Source organism: Rhamphochromis sp. 'chilingali' (genome assembly GCF_963969265.1).
Source record: "Rhamphochromis sp. 'chilingali' genome assembly, chromosome: 14".
NCBI classification, from domain to species: Eukaryota; Metazoa; Chordata; class Actinopteri; order Cichliformes; family Cichlidae; genus Rhamphochromis; species Rhamphochromis sp. 'chilingali'.
The window spans coordinates 14,242,272-14,265,855 of NC_137941.1; the positions used below are offsets into that span (position 1 = coordinate 14,242,272).

A 23,584-nucleotide genomic window follows, 5' to 3' on the forward strand; every position below is an offset into this window, starting at 1 on the left:
AAATACACAATTACTTAAAAGAAATCAATAAATACACAAACACTTCAACCAGTGCTTCCTCCAACTGGATGAGTAACGGGAACCACTCACTGTCGGATTTGTGAGTGCTAAAATTATACTGTTACTAGAGCCATCCAGTCGTTCTCTACAAGTGAACATTAAATTTTTTAAGAGTGCTTTTAAAGTCCAAACACGCACAGCTACAAACGTCTGACTGGCACTACCCCTTCTAAGTATCCTACAAGGATTCTCAGTGCATCATTAAATGCAACATGCAGTTTCTGCACGCTATATTGCTTGTTGGATGACCACAAGGGGGCAGTATATAGCAGTGTGCGATACGCTTTTAAAAAAGCCACTTTAACTGGAACTGAACAGAAGCTGAATTTGTGTGCAATAGTATTTGCCTGCACATAGAGCTTACAGCATTGTCTGTATATGTCATCATCATTTATTTGATCAATAATAAAGTGATCGAGGTATTTCACCTTTTTATGAACCTCAAGAGTATTGTAGGACAGTTTAAACACAGGGAAATTTAGCTGTTTATCCTGCTTGGTTCTACATATCAAGATAGCATTGTACTTTATATCATATAGCACACCATATTCAGTACAGATATTAAGAAGCTGCTGTAATCCAGCACTACTTCGACTAAAAACAACCAGGTCATCTGCATACGTAAGATGAGTTATCAATGTTTTACCTAACATACATCCAGTGTTACAGGTTCTCAGCTGTATGGGCAAATCTGGAGGGTAAACTATGGAGACCCAGAAACACCTTTAACAGTTGATGGTAGAGATGGTTTACGATTAAAGATTTTATTTACATATATACTACTCAATAAACATCCAACAATTAATGCAATACTTATACCCCTTAAATTAAACCTGAAAGACTGCGTTTTACTCCTAACTTCACTGTATGAAGAAAAATCCACTGTGCTAATATAGAAGCAAAATGACGGAAAAACAAGGAATTGGTGTCCATATATCTATGAACCTAAATTTGTCTCTGAGGTTTATTTGTGGCTTCTCCCTTCATGGTTGATGGCAGTGATGGAGGGTTCTACTTCCACCACAATCCCTATGATGAGGTAGCGCTTGACCAAAACTACTAGGTCCAGGGCCTCCTGCTTGGGTTCCTGCAGTTCTACAACAACCACAAGCAGGTTGGTCAATGTGAGTACTGCATCAGGAGTACAAGATGAAGAATGAAAGAAAATACATACAGTATAAATTAGTGGTCAGACCACCAAACTTCCTCATTAGTAGGCATTCTGCTCTACCACCTGAGCTACAGCCACCCCAAAATTACCCCAAATATGTAAAAGCTAGACTATAGCTAAAGGACTTCTGGACTAAATTATATTTACAGATGTTCCTTAACTTGTTTTCTTCCCCCTTACATATTTATTGTACACATCGAAAATAAATGTTGGCAGAATATAAGAAAACATTTCTGAATAAAGTTCAGTAAATCAATACTACAACCTTTGTATAACACATAATTGAAAGCTGAAAAAAGTTAACTGAAAAAATTGCTTTTCAGCCTAAAATGCTATTTTGTGTACAACTTGATTTTAGCTTTACTTTTTTTTAATGTAAAGCTGCTTTGCTGCATACAAAATATCTGCTTTTCTATAGCCATCTTGTCTGAGATCTCTAATTTCTCATAATACACAATGTTGCCCATGTCATCATTTTCTCTTACAAATGAAGTAATATCAAGACTATATCTTACAATAATTTTTAAAATACAGCTTCTCTGAATAATTGCACAGATTCAAGACCAAAATTGACTGTGAACTTTTGATTGTCAGTCACTTTTGACTTTTCCCAGTCCAATCTTTTCTAATTTTTCTTAACCAACAACTTACCTGGATAAAGACTAAAACATTCACTCTGCAGCTGAAGGTGGTGCTGAGTAATGGCTACGTGGAGCCTTTCATCTGCTACCACCAGGCATGTAGACAGGGAAAATTTGCAACTGAATATAGAAAAAAAGTAAAAAAAATTAAAAAAAATTAAAAAAAAAGATTATATTGAAAAGAAAAATTAATTTGAGTGTTTTAAATCAACATTTCTTTCCCGTTTGCAAGACTTTGGGGGGAATCCCATTTATAACTTGGACAAGTTATACAATTTCTAATTCAACAATAATTTCCAGTGGACCAGCTTCTAGATCTCACACATATTACAGTGTATGTTTGTGGGATCCACATATTTGTTTTTAACATGTAAATGGTAGCAAAGTGGCAATCCAGGCAGGAAAGTCAGTACCCTCCCCCCAATCCACCACCACCACCACAAAAATAAAATAAAATAAATTAAAAATAAAAAATTCAGTTCATATGGCAAATGTATTGTTGGAAAGATAAAGTGATTGCTCTTGTTTGATATGGTGAACCCATCCAGTCAATCTATGAGGACCTGTGGTTAGTTCCATGTTTATAGACATTACAGTTGGAATATAGACATACAGCTCAAATAATTGTCTCCCTTTCTCTGACCTTTGAGTCCAACTCCTGTCCATGGTGCTGATCAAAAGCTGGAATGATGATATTATTTCTGCACTTACAGAAATAATAGGGATATGAGATCAAGTGTACTTGACCTAGTATGACGTGGCAGTAAATTTTCAAAAATATCAGCACCAGGGTCTGTCATCAAGTTGTACATGGAGCTGAAAGGGCATTCTCATATTAATTTTTCTTACAGTGACTCAACTCATTAAAGTACAGACATGAGTTTCAAAAATAAATAAATAAAATATAAATTTAAATAACTCTTTAAAGGCCTGGACCTGGATGGACATTTGGAAGAACTGTCTGTTTTATTCTGCTGTTTAGGAGCAACTGGAATGTCATCAGAATCAAGGTCAGAGTCAGGAAAGACTAAAACTACACCAACAGTCTGAGCAGACTGCTGCTCTACTTGATCACTGTGTTATCCAGCATGGTGCAATCTGAACCCACAGCAGCAGGGGAGGGGTTTTCACTGTCCTACAGATGAGAAACATGACATAATCTTTATTTTTTACATAGTTATGCAGATTTTTGAGGAGACATGCACTGTTTTATAACCATCCCTCCCCTGCTTACTAACCTACAAGTTTATTACTGTTTTAAATAAACAATAAGTTATGTTTCCTTTTTCATCAATAGTTTTTGGCTATTTTATATCAATTATGATTGCACTGACTCATCCAATTACGCCCTTTATGGGTCAAACAGGCCACCATAAGAGACATGCAAACGTAGCAAGCAGGTGTACTAGCTTACTTAGAAGCCTACCAACTATTGTCTTGTATATATAAGGATGCAAAGATTGTTCATGTGGGGATTTTACTGCGTTTGTCAGATAAATATCTGTCTTCAAGTACATTTCTTAGGAAGGATGAACACAGTGAAAGTCGCTGTAAGTCGCATTTCCTCTGTTTTCCTGCAGCATCATCATCATCTAGCTAGGAGGCAGCTGGATGATGCGGGATGCGGGACAACTTTCCTCCGAAAGTTTCGTTTCTTCCAGGACATCAGAGGAAATTTAGTCTTGGATCTGCTGCTTCTGTTTCAGTCAGTTTCGTTTCTAACGAGATGACGGAACTCGGAGGAGAAAAAGAAGACAGGCGTTCGTTGCTGTGATTGGACATCAGCAGCCTTTATATACAGCAGCCTGATGCAGCATCACTACTTTCCCTGGCACTGATAGGACCCTGCACTGGCATGACTGAGGTACTGTGATTGTATTTATTTGTTTTATTGGCGTATATAGGTAGGTTACTAGCTAAGTAATAACGAAAATCTTAAAAACAGAAATACACACAAAAATGATTTTGCTATTTTAAACACTGTGATCACAGAATAGAGAAAATCTTTATTTGTTAATTTACTAACTTTTTAAAAAATATATTTTTTACACTTTTGTCAAATTATATACAGATGATCTCATTTAGATCTGTGTTTAATTATATTTGCTGCTTTGTTGTTGTTTAATTCCAAAGTACAAATGCTTTGGAAGCAACAAAGTGAACAAAGATGGCTCACAAGGACAATTTCAGTGTGCATCATCAACCACAGCCCTGGTACTGTAGCTGTTTAGTCTGTTTGAGAGGTGGGTGAAGTAGCTAAATCATAAGATCATCTAGATTCAGGCTAAGTTACTTAAACACTTGAATTATTGATCGTTTCCTTGTGCAATACACTGTTACTCAGCAAAATGATCAGAACAAAACAAGAAATAAAACCTTGAATGACTCATAGTTCAAAGATTTGTTTCACATTTATATTTTCTTTGGTTTAAAGAGAGCACTATAAACCTAATTTGTAAACTAAGCAAAAGGTTTGCATGTGTTTCTAAATTGTTAAACCTTTGCTATCATCACACAATTATCTCAGTCATCTGATCCAGAGGAGTACAGTCTCCTTTCCCACATGGGTGTGGTTTACATCACACATTAAAAAGAATAAGTAAACAAAAGCATGCAATACTTGAAACAGAAATCAATCATCCTAATCCACATTCTACAACAATGCTGCGTTTGTAGCTCTGTGCCTTGTGGCCAAACTTCTCCACTTTGGTGGGGAAGAGCTGCTGCTGTCCTGAATGTTTTGCTATTAATGTCATTAATCACCTTCCAGCTCATGGGTGCTACCTACTACAGTAAGTACTGCAGAAGCAGTGTGTGTTTATTTGAGTTTTTTTGCACTGCTTCTGTATTTTGATTTCATTTTTGTTAAATAAATAATGACACGGTGTAATATGTCACGTTTAGATGTTCATCTGATGTTTTATTGACCTATTTTTAAAACCCATTAAGCCCCTTAGTTCATGTGTGTTTTTTTATTACATCCAGATATATAAAACCTTAAAACTAAAAGTGTGACAGTAAGTTTGCACTGCTGTAACACATGTCACAATTTTCTGAATTTCTTACAGGAACCCGTTCTGGCATGGTGAATCCAAAGGCAAAGAAGAAAGTCCGGTGAATTGCTTTCTTTTTAATATACTGTAAACAGTAGGAGGCAGTAACTGTTCTCCTACATGCTGAGTAGACATTATATTAATAGGATTTGGGCACTAATGCCATTTTTGATTCTGCTTAAAGATCAGATTCTTTATTGATATCATTACTAACTACTAGTCAGTTTCCTGTGGTCAAAATAAATTAGGGAATAAATATGTTTTCAGCATTAAAGCAAATGTGTGGAATCTATACATGAAGTAAACATTTTGAAACCAGATGGCCAAAATTATTTTTATACTCGACTTTAGTGTCTCTTTTTAATTAAATATTAATTTTTGTCTAATTTCATAAAGATGATTCTATTTAATTTAAAGTAAAGAACCTCATCTCTAACAATATCAGTCAAATAGTCAAATACGTGCATGTGCTTTGCTAACTTAGCTCTCAACCTTATCCTTACTAACATTGCATCAGCAGGACCAACATGGTTTTAATTTGCCTTCAGACTCTAGTTTCTTTGTGTTTAATGCTTTTACTTTGTTTAGGACTTCCTTCGGGGCCACAGCACCACCCATCATTGACTATCTGAAAGATATTCTACGGCGATATCCAGATGGTGGACAAATTTTGAAGGTTGGTGTAATGATGTAACAAAAACACACAACAGTTACTTTAGGTAATATTGGGATGCTGTGCAAATAATAACAATAATAAAATGTAAATGACAATAGAAAGCGACGGGTTTATGAGATTTACTACATTTTGCAGTTCTCACGAACATAAAAATGATTCACAATGGAACAACTGAAAACAGTAAAAATTTAAACTGAGACATTTTATTATTTCATGAAAAAAATTGTCTCATTTTGGATTTGGTGAAATCAACATGGTTGAATAAGTTGGGACGGGGCAACATTTAATGAGGTTAACTGGTAAAAAGTCAGTAACATGATTGGAGAGAGACAAGTGAAGGGGCAGAGGTTCACCAATCTGTAAAGAAAAAAACATGTCTACAAGTTGTAGACATAGTGTCAGAATAATATTCCTCAATGCAAAATTGTGCAGATTTTGATTATTTCATCATCTACTGTATATAGATTCAGAGAATCTGGAGAAATCTCTGTGTGCAAGAGATAAGGCCAAAAGTCAGTACCACAGCCACACAGGATTTTCAAGGCCTCAGGCAGTTCTGCAAAACAGGCATGATTCTCTCATGCAAACCACTGCATTAGCTCCAGAACACTTCCACAAATCACTGTTTGTGAACACAGGTCACAGTGCCATCCACAAATGTGGGTTAAAGCTGTAGCTTGCAAAGAAAAAGCCATATGTCAATACGATTCAGAAAGGCCACAATCTTCTCAGAGCTAAAGCTTGTTTAAAATGGACTGAAGAAAAGTGAAAACCTATTCTGTAGTCTAGACAAAAAACTCAAAATTGTATTTATTTTTTACAAACATAGACGGGTATACAACTATTGCAAGAGCTTGTTCCGCATAGCCGGCAATAAGCCGGAGTTGCTCCCGGAGGGTGATGGGCTGCCAGGGCTGCCCTTTGTCACCGATTCTGTTCATAATTTTTACGGACCGAAGTTCTAGGCCCAGCCAAGTGGCGGAAGGCTTTGTCTCAGAAGGTGACAGAGGTGGTCTCAGAATCTCATCTCTGCTTTTTGCTGTGGTTTTTGATATGGTTCAGTTGGCTTCTTCGAGTGATGGCGTCCAGCTCGCAGCTAAGTGTGAAGCAGTGGGAATGAGAATCAGCACCTCCAAATCTGAGGTCATGGTTCTCAGCCAGAACAGGGTAGAGTGCCCGCTCCCAGGTCAGGACAGGGACGAGTTCCTGCCCCAAGTGGAGGAGTTTAAGTATCTCGGGGTCTTGTTCACGAGCGACGGGAGAAGGGAGCTGGAGATCGACAGACGGATTGGTGCTGCGGATGCAGTGATGCGGATGCTGTACCAGTCCATCATGGTGAAGAGAGAGCTGAGTGTAAAAGCAAAGCTCTCAATTTACCGGTTGATCTACGTCTCTACCCTCACCTATGGTCATGAACTGTGGGTAGTGATCCAAGATCGCGGATACAAGCTTCCTCTGAAGTGTGGCTGGCCTCTTCCTAAGAGATAGGGTGAGAGGTTCAGCCGTCTGGGAGGGGCTCAGAGTAGAGCTGCTGCTCCTCCACATTGAAAGGTGCCAGTTGAGGTGGTTCAGACATTTGACAAGGATGCCTCCTGGGCGCCTCATGGGTGAGGTGTCCTGGGCATGTCCCACCGGGAGGGAGGAAGGAAGGAAGGAAGGAAGGAAGGAAGGAAGGAAGGAAGGAAGGAAGGAAGGAAGGATGGATGGATGGATGGATCATCTGCCAGAGTGAATAGAAGAGGGCCCATATGGCATATTATCATCACTATGCATGTCTGATGGTATGGGGGTGCATTAGTGCCTATGGAATTCGCAGCTTGCATATCTAAAGGCACCATCAATGCTGAAAGGTATACACAGGTTTTAGAGCAAAATGTTCTCAATGAGGTAATTTCTTTTGCAGGGCAGGCCTTGAATATTTTAGAAAGATAATCCTAAACTCCGTACTGCATCTAGTACAACAGCATGTTTTCACAGTAGAAGAGTCCAGCTGCTGAACTCGCCTGCCTGCAGTATGGACCTTTCACCCATTAAAAACATTTGAAAGTGAACCTACACATTAATTGTGTGAACACAGAAGAACAAGAACAACAATTATTTCTATATTTAATGAAAATGTCATTTATTTCTACATAACATTGTGACAAATCCAAAATATAAAACAATGAGCTTCATAATATGTACTGACTCTGTCCTTAGACCATCAGCTCAGATTAGAAAAAGCTCTATTTAATTGGCAAAATGGAAACATGGATGTTGGTGGAGGTGTAACTAAAATATGGTTGTAATTCACAGAAATCTCCCAGATTTTGTGCTGCTTGCAAATGATAAGAGCCTGCAAATTTTTGCTTTTTTGCAACCGACCATACTGAGCTGGCATTTTATCAGACAAAATATTAAAAATATAATGCAGTACAATTCATCAGTTTTACCACAGAGTTAAATTGACACAATTATTGACCATTTTTGAAGCTTAAAACATTTTTGCCATTGTATGCTAAAGAACAAGAATGACTACATCATATACTCTGATTGGACACTTTGGACTACAGTGTCCAGTGAGTCTGAGTTAGACTGAAATGGACCCTTTTTTGTTTTTCCTCTGTAGACATACTTGCTGTGAGAAAGATCTACCAGCTTTCTGTGCAGAACTGTGTCAGTGGCAGCGTTGTACTGCCATTTTCTGCTCAAGGTTGTTTTTATTTGTCAACAGGAGCTGATTCAAAATGCAGATGATGCTCGAGCCACAGAAGTGTTTTTCATCCATGACGAGCGAAGCTATGGGACTGAAAGCCTTTGGACTGAAGAACTGGAGACATACCAAGGTATTCACTGAATAAAAGAAATATATTTCACAAAAACTATTATTTATTTACATTTAAAAGTAATAAATAGAGCCAATACATCTCCAGTTAAGAATGTCTGTCCGGGTTTGCTGGGAACTTTTTGGTTTGTTTTTATTTAACATTCTGCTTCCTTTGGGGGTCACGTCGAAAAGTGGAGCTACTCACTGTGGCAATCCCTTGTGACTAAAGGAGCAGCTAAAAGTAGCAGGTTCTGTTTGTTTCAGTGTGTAATTTCTCCCAAAGTATAGTGTGTGGATGTTTTTCCCCATATTTTTCCACATTATCAAACATTTCCTAGGTGGCTGTTTTTAGAAAGCCCTATAAAACTGGATTCTGATTGTAGACTACATAAAATATGTGATGTCACATGGTGGGACTGCAGTTCTGAATCCTCAGCTTTGGAATTTTGGCTGTCACCATCATTGTTTATTCAAGCTGTCCAAGGCCCTGGAAAAACTAGATTTCCAACAACAACTGATTGGAAAAACAAGTACAAAAATTTTCTCATTTTATTTATTTATTTTCTATTGTATAATTTTTTAATAGTAGTAATAGTGGGTCTTAGGTTGCTTATATTCTTTCATGTCTCAGGTGGTGCATAACAGGACAGATTACATTTTCTTAGTCTATATTTTCTGTGCTTTCTTGGATATTTGTGCTTTCAGAGACCAACGTTATCACTGTTAATGTGCTTCACTTAAAGGCATTGGTCATATAAGAAAACATGAATAACCTATGTGCATTTACAGCATCATTAAATAATATAGCTCCTGCTTCCTAACAAATTCCCACACTCACTTAATTCCATGTTTGTCTGAAAGGCAGAGCCTTGCAAAGTAAAAACTACTTGTTAACAAGCTACTGGCACTGTAATTCACTATGATAATGAATGTTGACTAGTGAAAACCAAATGTACTCACTTAATTAAACAGCCAAATAGTTTTATATGTATGTTCATGCAGCCCTCACCCTTAACACAGTTTAAACTTGCACAAGGTTGTTGAGCATTTTACTTTTGGAGCAAACCTCAGCTGTTCACAGCACTGCAGTTTTTAAAACTGGCTTCATTTTTCAACAATGGAGCTTTCAGCTTAATTATAATATGCAGATCAAGAGAGAAGATTTAGGATAGTCACTGTTAATATTGTCTCTAGTTACCGTTACACTCAAAGTGTTCTACATAAAATCCATTTGCATAGCAACTGAAAAGTGTCTCCTGTCTTCTGATTTCCTTTCTGGAAAAATCTCATTCAGTGCACGTTGGTATAGAGATTCCAGAGAATGTGTCACTAACACATAGATACCTAAAGCATAAGCCTTGAGTTTGTTATGTTTTTACGAAGGTCCTGCTCTCTATACCTACAACAATGCCGCATTCACTGATGAAGACTGGGAAGGAATTCAGATGGCTGGAAGGAGTGTAAAGCGTGATGACCCAAACAGAGTGGGAAGGTTTGGAATCGGCTTCAACTCTGTTTACCACATAACAGGTGAAACTATGTGTAGTTAGATCACAGATATGAGCAGTAATTTTTGAAAAGATAAACAGTTAGCAGTAACATATTTTTACTTTGTTCATAGATGTGCCAAGTATATTCAGTTCAGGCCACCTTGGCATGATGGATCCCCAAGAAAAAATATTTGGAGAGAGAAATGGAGGGTTTCGGTGGTCTTTGGATGATTCTGAAGACCAAGAAGTTCTGCTGAATATGCGTGATCAGTTTCAACCATTTAGAGATATAGTCTCACTTGTATGTGAACATGGATGGTCAAAAGTTGTCATGGAGGATCAGCACTTCAGTGGGACAATTTTTAGATTTCCTTTACGCAATGAAGCATCAGAAATTTCTGATAATCTGTATGACTCAGATAAAGTGGTTGAGCTTTTTGATAGCTTCATTGCAGATGCAGATTTGAGCCTCCTCTTCTTGAAAAATGTCACCTCTGTGTCCTTGTTACATATTAGTGAAGATGGAGCTGTTAACACCAGACTTGAAGTGAAATCTTCAGTCCCCACAGATGATGTTTTAGAGCCAGAAGAGGAGTCAGTCACTGAGGGTCTAACAAGGTTCAAAGTTATAACTGTGAGTTCAAAAGACCAAAAAGAGACAAAGTGGCTTCTGACAACATGTACCATGAAAGAGGGCGTTGCAGAAGATCTTGATTTGCTTACAAAGAAGTTGATCTTTTTACCTCAAGTTGACCTGGCATTCCCCTGTGGTGAGAAGAGAGACTGTAGCCAGAGCAGACTGAGCTGCTTTCTCCCCCTTCCAAACAATGAATCCAATAAGACAGGACTCCCAGTTTATGTCAATGCATGCTTTGGCCTCACAGACAATAGAAGACACATCAAATGGCAAGAGGAAGACCAGAGACATGATGAACATGCTTTGTGGAATGAAATGCTGATGAAGAAGGTGTTTCCACAAGCATACATCAAGATCATTCAAGATGCCATTAAACTTGCCCAAAAATCTATCCTCCCTGTTTCCTCTGTGTACAATCTGTGGCCAGATCTCACTCAGATACAACACAAAGAAAAATGGCATGCTCTCACTCTGGATGTTTTTCATCACTTATTCAGACAGAACGTGGCCATCCTCTCTCTTGCTAAAGATGAAAGACAGTTTATCTCTCCATCAGAAGCTGTTTTCCCCTGCAATGGCCCAACAAGCACCAACATATTGTCTGCCATTAAAAGGACTTTAGTGTCATGTGGAGAAAATCTTGTCACTTTACCAGCTAGTGTTGCAAAGGCTATACATGAGGCCTACCCAAACCCTTCTACCCTAAAACATGTGACTCCAGCATTCCTCAGGGCCATTCTCCACAGGACCGGTGTGGATAACATCACCAAAGATGACAAACTCAGTCTTTTGGAGTACATTTTAGGTGATGAACAATACAAAGAACTTGAGGGTCTTCAGCTCCTTCCACTCAGTGATGGCTCTTTCAGATATTTCACATACAGAGAGGAAGACACTGCTTTGATTGACAGCCATGAATGTCCAAGGTAGGGTTTCCATACATCTATCAAAATTTAAAATAAATGTTATATTCATTATGACTAAAGTTGCCATTTTTATGTGTTATTCACATAATGATTGTAACTGAATATTTGGAAGGTTCAGGAATATTTCTATACTGAATGAACTCCTAACAGTTTGATCCACATAATCCATTGCACTTTTTTATAGAGTCTTGCTGCCATTCTGTAAACCCTTCTTCATCCCACATGATCTGACTCCAGCCTGCAGTGCACATCTGAAAGAACTGGCCAGAAGAAGTAAGTGAAAGTAATTTTAAACAATACAGAGTCATTTGTACACAGCTACACATTTTAGCACACACATTTATTCTTATCTTTAAAAAACAAATCTTTTTGATCTGCTCTTCAGATTTCTTCAAGATCACCAACATTGATGCATCCCATGTGGCTGAATATGCAAGACGATATTTGCCACCAGACTGGAAACAGACAGGGAAGAACCTTGTTGTATGGGACAACAACAACAGTCAGCATCCACCTTTAGACTGGTTCCAAGAATTCTGGAGGTTTCTCAACAGTCATTTTAATGAGTTAAGTCCTTTCACTGACATACCTCTAATACCAGTTAGTCCTCTGTCTGGCAGTCAGACTGTATCAGTCGCAAAACTACAGCAGAGCACAACCCTGATCTTTCAGAAAAGTAAACAGCTGAGTTTGCCAGACCGAATAGCTCAGCTGGTGAACAAAGTTGGTGGCACAGTGGTGAGAGGAAATGAGTGGCTCAAGCATGTAGACCTTGACTCGTACGTGCTGTGCCCATCTCCAAGGAGTGTTTTGAAGGTCCTGATGAATTTAGATTTCCAGCATCTTATCACAGAACTCACATCTGCCTCTCACACAGCACACAATGAACTAAAAGATTATCTTTCTTATCTGGATTCTCTCTCAAAAACAGAGAAAGATTTTCTCTTGAGGTTGCCTTTGTTTCAAACCATGAAAGGATTCAGTGTTGCAGCTCAATCAAAACAAGCTGTGCTTCTGATCTCAGGCCTAACAGTACCAACAGAGCTCCCTATGCCTGATTCCATAATCCAGTGTTCTACTGAGACTGACCGCAGACTGTTACAGCTGCTCAAAGTTCATCTCTTGGACACCGCCGAAGCAGCCAATGTTCTTGTTGACAGCATAAGGAAAGGCGCTTGCAGCAGTGACAACACTAACAAAACAATGACTTGGGTTTTACAGTATGGTAAGGTGCTTTTCTCACAAAACGAATCCCTGAAATGCAGCTGTAAGGACTTGAGCTTCATTGAGGTGAATGGACAGCTGAAAAAGGCATCTGACTTTTTTGATCCAAGAATTCAGACTTTTAAAGTCATCTTTGAGTCAGACTTCTGTCCACCGCCTTCATACACTCATTCACTGCAGATGCTGGAAAGCTTAACAGAAATCGGATTACTGAATAAAGAGATGGATGTCTCACCTGAACATTTGCTACATGCTGCCACGCTGACTGACAAACTATGCATGAACTCACAAACCGAGGCCCTAAGAAGAGCTCAGGTTCTGTTGGAAATGTTGGAAAGTAATGATCTACTGACAAAGTTTTCTCACAGACAGCTTCATTGCCTCAAAATGCTTAAATGGATCCCATGTGAACAACCTGGAAGTGAGAAACAATTCAGTGATAAATCTCAGAAATATTGTTTGTTTTGCCCAAATGAAATAAGACATTCTGTGTATAAGGACATTGTTGGACATGTAATGCAACTAACAGGGAAGCTCAGTGACAGAGTTAGCAACAGACTTGGTCTCAAAGACCTACCACCACCTGAAAAAGTGATTGAAAACCTTTCAGTCTTGAAATCAAAAGCACTGGAAATGGTTAATCCTGACACAGATGTAGACTTCAAAAGACAGCTGCACAGCATTTACAAACACATGCAAGACAATGTCTCTGTATTTGTTACAATGATGGGCAATGAGACATGTTGGCTATGGGCCCAGAACCAGTTTGTTGCACCCCAGGATCTGGTTCTTGAATACCCAAATAATCTAGATCTGAGTTCTTACATTGGGAAGGTGCCAAGTGAATTTTTGCCATACAGAACATTGTTCCAGAGGTTTGGCCTGAGAAAAGTACTTTCCAATGAAGACATTTTGGGCATTCTGTACTCCATCCAGCAAACAATTGAAGCAAGACAGCCGCCATTTGCAAGTTCCTCAGAGGTCAAAGTGTCAATAGAAATTCTCAACTGGCTCTGGAAAGAGAAGAAAACAGTTCAGGATGACATCCCAGTGCCAGTCATTGCTGATGGAGGAAAATTTACCCTTAAACCACGATCAACAGCTCTTTTCTGTGATGTAAGCAAAAATGGACTGAAAGAACTAAACTGCAGAGAAGAGGAAATTTATGTCATACATGAGGAAATCCCAAAAGCAGCGGCTGAATGGCTGGAAATTCGTTTTCTCAGTACCCACATCCTTGATCCAGAGGAGATAGGAATAGAGCAGTGTGGACAATCTGAACCAATAACAATGAGGATAAAAAACATTCTTAAAGAGTACAATGAAGACAGTGACATCTTCAAAGAGCTCATCCAGAATGCAGAGGACGCTGGGGCAGATGTTTGCAAGTTCTTGGTGGATTTCAGAGTACACAGAGATGCCCCCGAAAGCCTGATTGACCCTGACATGGCTCTTTGTCAGGGACCTTGTCTTTGGGCTTTCAATAATGAGCAGTTCACAGCCGAGGATTGGAAAAATATTGTCAGAGTTGGCTCAGCCTCAAAGGAAAACAAAGCAGAAAAAATTGGAAAGTTTGGACTTGGATTCAACACTGTGTATCATGTGACAGATGTCCCCTCCATCCTTAGTGGCAACACTCTTCTCATATTTGATCCAAATGTTACTCATCTCACAAAACATATCAAACACAAAACAAATCCTGGAATCAAGCTGGATCTCTCTCAACAGCGACTCTTTCATTGTTTTCCTGGTCAGTTTGGATCATATGAAAACATTTTTGACTGTAATTTTACCCGAAAAAGTCCTCCTGAACCCTATCCAGGCACTCTGATCAAACTACCTTTCCGAAGTGAAGAAGAGGCTGCCAAATCAGAAATAAACCCAAAAGTGTATGAAAAACCCAATATCCTTGATTTTCAACATCTCTTTTCTAAAAACTCACAAACCCATCTGCTTTTTTTAAAGAACATCATTACATTATCCCTCCAAAATATCCCACACAATGGATCAACTCCACCAAGAGAAAATGAAATGGAGACCATCTTCTCTGTGTCCAAAACCACTGTGAGTGCAATGGAGATTCCTGATGACACCAGTGTGTCCAAGCAACGTCATGCTGAGAAATCACTAATGAAACTTGATGGTAAATGCAAAGAGGTGATCAATTGCTGCAAAATCAGCATTGTGAAAATATCCAGTCAGCAGTCTAATGAAACTAAACTTCAGTTCTGGCTCCTGTACAACTGCTTTGGGACAGATGAGTCCTTTAAAATGGCCATTCACAAAAACAAGCAGGCCAGTTTCTCTTTGCCCATTGGAGGGATTGCTGTGCCTTTGCAAAATGATCCAGAAACTGGAAAATTCACCACATTACAAACAGAACTTGTTGGACAGGCCTTTTGCTTCCTTCCTCTTCCCATTCACACAGGTCTTCCTGTCAATGTAAATGGCACATTTGCTGTGACAAGCAACCGAAAAGGTCTGTGGGAAACTGGAGTGAAAAATGACTGGAACAAAGCTCTCCTTCAGGATCCAGTAGTGACAGCATATGTTACTGTACTCAAGGCACTAAAGAAAATGTCAGAAGATAAGCAGCTGGTGAGTTACTGTTATCACACCTTTTGGCCTGAGAGAGAGAAAGTGACTGAAACTTTCAAGCCTTTAGTGGATGCACTTTACTCAACCATTGTTGATGACTCTGTTGGTCCAGAGCTCTTTAGTGATGGAGAACAATGGTTCTCAATGAACAATGCCATATTTCTACATGAGAGCATTGAAAATGATGAAAAGATTGGTGACCTTGCAGTGCAAGTTTGTCAGAAATATGCAAAAGGACCCAATCATGTTGTTCCTCTTCCACTTTGGCTGAGAAATACTTTCAAACAGGCTGGCCTAGAAAAGGTTTTACAAAACAGGACCTGGAACTGGGAGAAGTTCTACAGAGAAGCAGTGTTTGGTAACCTAACTACAATGGACTCGAAGAGTAGAGATACCCTTGTGCTGCATGCTATTGACCTTCATATCAAAGAAATTGACAATCTGCTGCTCTGCTATCCATGCATACCCACAAAGGGTGGACAGCTCCAACATGTCAGGAAACTTGTGAATCCTACAGGGAAATTGGCCTGTCTTTTTGAACCAAACGAGGGACGCTTGCTGGATGGATCCGAAAATGACTTCAGATCTCCAAAAAGGATTCAGCGTTTGTTGGAACTTGGTATGGCAAATGATCATCTCCCATTGGAAGACATCACAGAGAAAGCGGGCACAATTGATAAAACCTGGAGCATTGACAAAAAGAAAGCATTTGTCGACTTGAAGTGTCTATTTGAACTTATGAAGAATCACATTTATGATATAGAGTCTCACCACTGGAAAACACTGAGGACAACTGCATTTCTTCCAGCATATTCACCTGGTGATGCAAAAATGGAAGGAAATGTAACACTTAAAAGGCCCACTGATGTTTTTAGTGACAAATGCTCCCTTCTCGTTAACATGACACAACCAGTGCTGAATAATAGTAATTTGAAAATACACCACAGTGATCCAGTCCTAAAGATCTTGGGCGTGAACAGCACCCCGAAGCCAGAGGTGGTGCTCCAGCAGCTGCATGAAGGAAGCAAACAAGCACACTCCATTGACAGATCCATGCTTTACAAAATAGCATTTGAGTGCTATACGTGTCTGGATCAGTGGATCTGTGACTCTGGAAATACCACTTACATTTCACAACAAGCAAATTCATTTCCATTCATCCTCATTGGTGATACATTTGTGAATGTTGATCGTGTAGCTGAGAACGGGCAATTTGAAGCAAAGCCCTATCTCCACGTACTTCCAGCTGCCTTCACAAGCTTCAGGAACCTCTGGAAATGTATAGGTGTTGAAAAACAATTCACAATCACTCAGTTTCTAACTGTGTTGCAGGAATTAAAAGCTCAACATGGAAACAAGCCCCTAACAAAGAGTGATCTCTCAGTTGTCTTCACAATTTTAAACAAAGGGATTTTTGAGGCCAAATTGAAAATCACGGATGACTGTCTGATACCCAATGAGCATGGAGTTTTGCAACCTGCTAATGAGCTGTTTTACAATGACAGCCCGTGGATGCCATTCACTTCAGGTGTCACATTATGTCACGAGAATATCCCACGAGCTATGGCTCGCCACCTTGGAATCAAAACAACAAGGCATCATACTCTGGAAAACCACATAGTTGATGACCTTTCACCATTTGCTTTTGACTTTGAACAGCAGGAACAGCTGACTGTTCGTATTAAAAACATAATTTCAGCCTATCCATCAAAGAAGGATATCCTTAAAGAGCTTATCCAAAATGCTGATGATGCAGAAGCAACAGAAATTCACTTCATCTGGGACAAAAGACAACATGGAAAAGAAAAAACATTTGGGAAGAAATGGAACAATCTCCAGGGTCCAGCACTTTGTGTGTTCAACAACAAAGTGTTTTCTGATGCTGACATTAAGGGAATTCAACAGCTGGGAGAGGGAGGAAAGCACAGCACCCCAGGGAAGATAGGGAAGTACGGAGTTGGATTCAACTCTGTTTACCATCTGACTGACTGCCCTTCGATCCTTACAGGAGATGAAGTACTTTGCATTTCTGACCCCAATCAAAAATACATTGAAAATCATTCAAATAACCAGCGATATGGCATTGGCTATAAACTAGCAGACACTTTCAAAGAAATGTACGTAGATGTCTACAAATCCTTTCTTCCAGACAAATTTTCTCTTAAAGACGGCACCATGTTCAGATTACCTCTGAGAATGGGTACAAATGCAAATGCCTCCAAAATATCACAGCAAGGAGTCACTGACCGTGACATGAAAGAACTGTGCTCTGCCCTGTCTGAAGATCCTGTAGGACTAATTCTCTTTCTGAAAAACATCTGCAAAATCAAAGTCCATGAAATCAGTGAAGATTCACAAGAACTTAAAACCATCTTTGAGGTTGAAAAAACTCTGCCACAGAAAAGTCGGGATGAGAAAGATGCTTTTGTAAAACATCTACAAAATGCACTGCAATCAGACAAAACAGTAACACCGCACAAGACTTTCTATGAAACTGTGATTTCCACCTCAGATAAAAGACAAAGTAAGTGGATTGTTGCAGAACAGTTTGGCTCCTTCAAAGACAGCTTTGAATTAAAACTATCAGAAAAACTTCCCCAAGCATCATTAGCTGCACGTGTGAACACAAAAGGATACCTCATCATGGATTTTAAAGGAGAAGCCTTTTGTTCACTTCCTTTGCCAGGGAAAACTGGACTGCCAGTACATGTCAATGGAAACTTTGAGGTTGATTCTGCCAGGAGAAGCCTTTGGAAAGAAGATGGGAAGAGTAAGAAATCAAACTGGAATGAGATTTTGAAACAGAACGTCATTGCTCCGCTTTATGCAGATCTCCTGCATTACATCAGGCGCAGCATTGCAGTCAAGAAAGTTTCCCTTACATTTATTGGCTCATGTTTCAGTACAGAATACTTGTGTTTTTGGCCAACTGTGTCCAAGGATGTTTGCCCAGACTGGCATGAAATGATACATGCAGTATACAGATCACTGAAAGAAAAAGGCCTTGATGTAATCCCTGTGATGAAGAGCTCAACACAGAAAATTGCAGATAAAAAAATTAAAGAATACTCTTTTGACTGGTGTAATGTCAGTGAAACAGACTCACTTGAGGACCCTTATCTGACAAACCTGACAAACTACAAGCTGATGGCCATCTTGGAAGATCTTGGAATGAAGCTGGTTCCTTATTCCGCAAAGATGCAGAGGATTTGGACAAGTTTCAGATCTGCTGGGGTTGAAGTAAAAGAGGTCAGTCCCTCCACTGTGCAGACTTTCCTACGAGCAAAACCTCTAAATGATCCAACCCAAACAGATGAGGATTTGCCTTTACCCATAAGTGCTACTTTGATCAAAGATGAGAAAAGATGTTCAGAGCTCCTGAGTTTTTGTTTAAAAGATTTCTCCTCAGAAAAGGTCACCCAGGACAATGCCAGTTTGCTCGAAGGCCTTCCACTTCTTCTCACGAAAGATAATGTTTTGAAAATGTTCAGCTCCCAAACACCAAAGTGGATATCGAGGTATGCAAATCTTTTCTTTGACTACAAGGATGAATTTTCAAATTATAAGATCAACATTTGGCACATTGAGCTTCTTCAAAGATTAAAACTTGTCAGAAATATGACATTGCCCTGCTCAGAGAAATATCTGAAAACATTAATTCAGCATCTTCTTTATGACTGTGACATTGATCCACACAGTGGTCTTCATGTCCCCAATGAGAAAATATTGAAGTGGCTAAAATTACTTTGGAAGTTCATAATGAGTGAAATTAAACTACCAACATCTAGAGATGACGAGTCCAGTCTTACACTCAGTGATGTAAGGAAACTCTTCAGCAACTGCTATATTTTACCTGTTGTGTGTCCAAGGTTGAACAACAAGCACTTCCTGCAAACAATGAAACACATGTCAAGTGTTGTGTTTGCCTCAGAAAAACACAAAGACATATCAGGCATCCTCTTTAAACTTGGTTTTATGACTTCTGATCATGTTTTCTTCTCTGAGATGGATCGATGGATATATTCATATCTACAAGATGAACTTCTCGATGTAGATGATGAAAGCTCAGTGTTGGATCAAGTGTACAACATTAATTGCTCAGAGTTTTCCCACCTTTCAAATGATGATATGAAAGAGTTTCAGATGTTCCTGCAATCAGGATTATCCAAGTCCAAAGTCAGCAAAGAGTATGTGAGGAAACTTAAATCCTTACCAATATTTGAAACAACACAAGGTGAACGAGTGAGGATTGATGGACCTAAGAAGGTTTTCATCGTCAAAATCAAATATTCAGTCATGTTTCCAGATTTGTTCAACCTACCTACAAACAGCAGCATTTTTCTGAAACACAACTCTGAGAACTACATGCTGTCAGAAACACTCAACATTCAGGTCCTGGATGATTTGCAGTATTTCATGAAGTTCATTCTGCCTGCTGTACACCAACTCACAGAGACACAGATTCTTCACAGCCTCAAACTGTTGCTGTCACTAGATTATTCGTTGAAGGAAAGAAAAATTATCATCTCCTCACTGAAGACGGTGAAACTGATTCGCAGTTCTCAAGGTAGACTGGAGCCTGCATCATACTACTTTGATGAGAGTGTTGAGCTGTACAAACGAATGTTGCCCCACGAGAGATTTGTTCCTGAGACATTTTGGTCTGAACTGTGTGAAGGAGATGACTACACAACAGAAAAAGCAAAAGAGCTGGTCAGAGAACTTGGAATGAAGCATGTTGTGTCAGCGGACGAGATAATACATTTTGCACACCAGCTGGAATCAGAAGCAAAAGTTAACAGAAGAGGCAAAGACATGAAACTAAAATCATCATTACTTTTCAGGGAAGCCTTAAATAAAGCATGTGATCCCAAAGACAACAAGGAAAGGTTGCTGGAAAGCATTGCTGACATCAAATTCATTTTTCCAGTTATGATTCGAAAAGAACTGTCCAACTACCACCAACCATTTGCTGCTGAAGGAACTACTGTGAAAATTAGAGGCTCGTTGATTGAGAAAAATCCAGAGCATCAAGATTTGATTTGGACCTCCATGCCAATTATAGACCTCCCAATTATAGACCTACCATTTATGTCACAAGGTCTTCAGAAAATGATAAAAAATGCAGGAGCTCATGAAGAACCACCTCCAAACTGTGTTGCCAGTAACATAAGAAACATCTGTCAGTCACCATGTGAAACTGACCAGCTGATCAAAACACGAGCTAAAGTGTTCAGAAGTTCGTACGCTTACCTGCAAGAAAAAAGATTTGAAGGAAACCAGCTGACTGGTCTTCCTGTTGTGTTGGTTGAAAAAGACACAAAACTTGTGACGGTTGATGACGTGTGTCTGTCGCTCTCCTATGATCTGGACTTCAGACCATATCTGTACAAGATTACTCCAGAAGATGCAATGTATGCACCGTTCTTTCGGAAAATTGGTGTGAAGAACGAAGCTGCTGCAGAGCAATATTGTAATGTTTTGGCAGCAGTTTACGCTGATTCCTGTGATAAACAAAAACTACATTCAAACCAGCTGAGAACTGTGAAACGAGCTGTTGAGCAGTTGTTTAAGTTAATCAGAACTCAGGGAAATGAGACACTTCTTGAAAATGTTGAGACTCTGTATCTTCCTGCAGTAGATGGTAAATTATACCCATCATCCACACTCTGCTACAACGACACAGTGTTTGAGACCAAAAGGTTGGAAGAAGCGCTGGAGAACAAGTTCCTGCTGCTTCAGAAACTCAGTGAATGTCATTTGGGCAACGACAAATACAAGCATCATCAGCTGTTGCAACTGCTGCCTCAGAAGTTTCAGCCAAAGATGCTGTCTGAGTTCACAGAGGAAAGAGTTGTGGAATCAGAGATGCAGCTTTGTGAACTTGAGACTGGCTGTGAATTTAGTGGATGGTTTGATAAACATCTCTCCTCAGGAGCCTTTAAATATGGATTCATTTGTCTTATTAGAGAGAATTCTCAAGGCAAAATAACACAAGAAGATGCCACTAAAATGTGTGAGAAGACTTTTGGCAGTATACAAATTTTGTGCTGCAAAACTTTGGAAACAGCTCTCTGGCTCAATAAACAGCCACTTCCCAAAACTGATGAAGAAACAGATGTTTTTGTGAAACGAGAGCAACAAGGGTGTACCTTTTACTTAAAGCACAATGATGACATGGCTCTCAAGGTAATAAATGAAGTCATCATGACACTGACAAAAGAGATTAATGCTCTTTTAGGGAACAGAATTGCATCGGTTCACCTTCCAGTGCTGGGACAACTCCTCATGTGTGACGATCTGCAAGATGTTCGGAAAACTCTGGCTAAAAATCAGATCCGTGACAGTGCTGAAACTGAAAGTTCCTCTTTTAGTCCAGCAGCCCCTGGGACAGAGGTTCCAGAAGAATGGCATGATTGCTTGGACATGAATGTCCTCAACAACTTTGAAGAGGGGGAATATGTTGGTTACAGCATTGATGACAAGTACATTTATGCAGTTATTGTTGAAGAACTGCCTGGTCACAATGGACGATATTCATGGAGATACAAAATAGAAGTAGGAGAAGATGAGCCCATTGAAGTCAGCTGTGTTGATCTGTTTCAGTTTAAACGAGAAAAGAAGGTAAAAACAGAAAGGAGGAAATGCATGGAGCCAGAACCACAGAAGAAGACGCTAAAACCAGAAGAAAACACTTGCATGGAGCTGGAACCACTGACAGGAGCTGTGCCACATTCTTCTGAATCATCAACAAATTCTTTACCAGCCTCTGTTGAGGAAGCTAAAAGGGAAATTGATAAATGTTTGACAGAGATCTGGAGGCTTCCTGAGGAGGAGAGGCACAAAGCCATCAAGAGACTGTACCTCAGGTGGCACCCTGACAAAAATCCGGATTGCCAGTCTCTCGCCAATGAGGCATTCAAATATTTACAGAATCGAATTGATGAGCTCAGCAAACCCAAAGCTGCAGGCTCGACCTTTTCAAGCAGAAACACAAATTTCAGAGGCTTCTATGAAGAGTGGAATCAGGAGGCCAGGTATCACAGAAATAGTCGAGAGAGGTTCTTTAGAGGCTATAGAGGTTTCCATTCCTACAACTTCTGGACCCACAATGAAAATGTCCCAAGGCCAGACAGAGAAGAGGCCAGCCGCTGGTGTAGACAGGCTCGCTGCGATCTCAATGCAGCTCACAAAGACACTGGTGGAGGGAGCACAGAGTGGTGTCTGTTTAAGGTCCATCAAGCAGTAGAAAAGTCTCTCATAGCAGCATGCTATAAAAGAAATGGACAACGCCCCAACAGCAGCTCAATTTCAGCCACTGCTGCACAAGTTTCCCGCTACAGCCTCCAACTGAGAGATCTGCCTGAGATTGTGAAAAACCTGCAGACACTCGGGGTGGATCCTAAAAGGACTCAATATCCCAACTGCCATCCATATCCTCACATACCGAACGGACAATTCAGATCAGAGAATGAAATGCTGGCACTGAACAAGGCATCTGAGCTCCTTAATAAAATAGAAGCATATGTGAATTAAGGATTTAAAACAAGGTATTGGTCAGTGTAACTGTTTTTCTACATGTTAAAAGTAATGTAATGTAAAGTGTAAAACTGAAATATTATTTAACATCAGAAAGAAAAAAGAAAACTTTTATTTTACTTATTTGTCTCACTTCTCATACTCAGTACTTATTATTATGTTATGGTGTGCATGTATATGTAAACACACTGAAGAAAATTGTAAGTACTAAATTACTTTATTTTGGATTCTTGTCATTTAAAGCTGCTTATTGGTGATATCGATATATTCTGTGTTATGAAAATGAAAACATCAGATGTTCTTTGTAAGTCTTGTTGACACTGTTGACTACTCTCTGAGATCAAAACAGTCACTCAGTGAATTTCTTACTGTTTGTTAAAAACCTGCCTTGGATCAATATACTCACTGTATGCTTGTAATGTAAATGCAAATATGCAGTTTTGGTGTTTTAAAGTTATGACTATTTGCTGAGAGACAGTATAACTACCGCATACTGATTTTTACTTGTATCCAGTTTTGTCTTCTGAAAAACTTAAAATCTTTAAACTTAAATCCACATTGCAATTGGGGAATTTTTGTTTTGTTTTCTTTTTTTTTTTTAAATATTTGCTAGCAGAAAGATCTGAAGAGGACCTTAAATGATGTCTTTAATCATTTCTCCTCCCATGTAATTGGGACTTTTTTGTCTGATTAGTTAAACAGACCAAATTCTCCCTCTTTAAGTGTTTCCAAGTCTGGTCATGTCTCTGGACATGCATGTGGA

General features: G+C 39.3%; 1 protein-coding gene across 1 annotated transcript; it reads left to right on the forward strand.

Annotated features, from left to right (window-relative positions):
* Window positions 1–1,045: 1,045 nt before the first annotated feature.
* On the forward strand, window positions 1,046–22,818 carry LOC308409932 (sacsin-like; the record flags this gene model as incomplete). The annotated part of the gene is made up of 8 exons (XM_080902927.1): window positions 1,046–1,099; window positions 3,453–3,577; window positions 5,514–5,601; window positions 8,315–8,426; window positions 9,791–9,937; window positions 10,029–11,460; window positions 11,645–11,733; window positions 11,846–22,818. The coding sequence occupies 8 exons, from the start codon at window positions 1,046–1,048 to the stop codon at window positions 22,816–22,818; spliced, it is 13,020 nt and encodes a 4,339-aa protein (XP_080759053.1).
* Window positions 22,819–23,584: the final 766 nt, after the last annotated feature.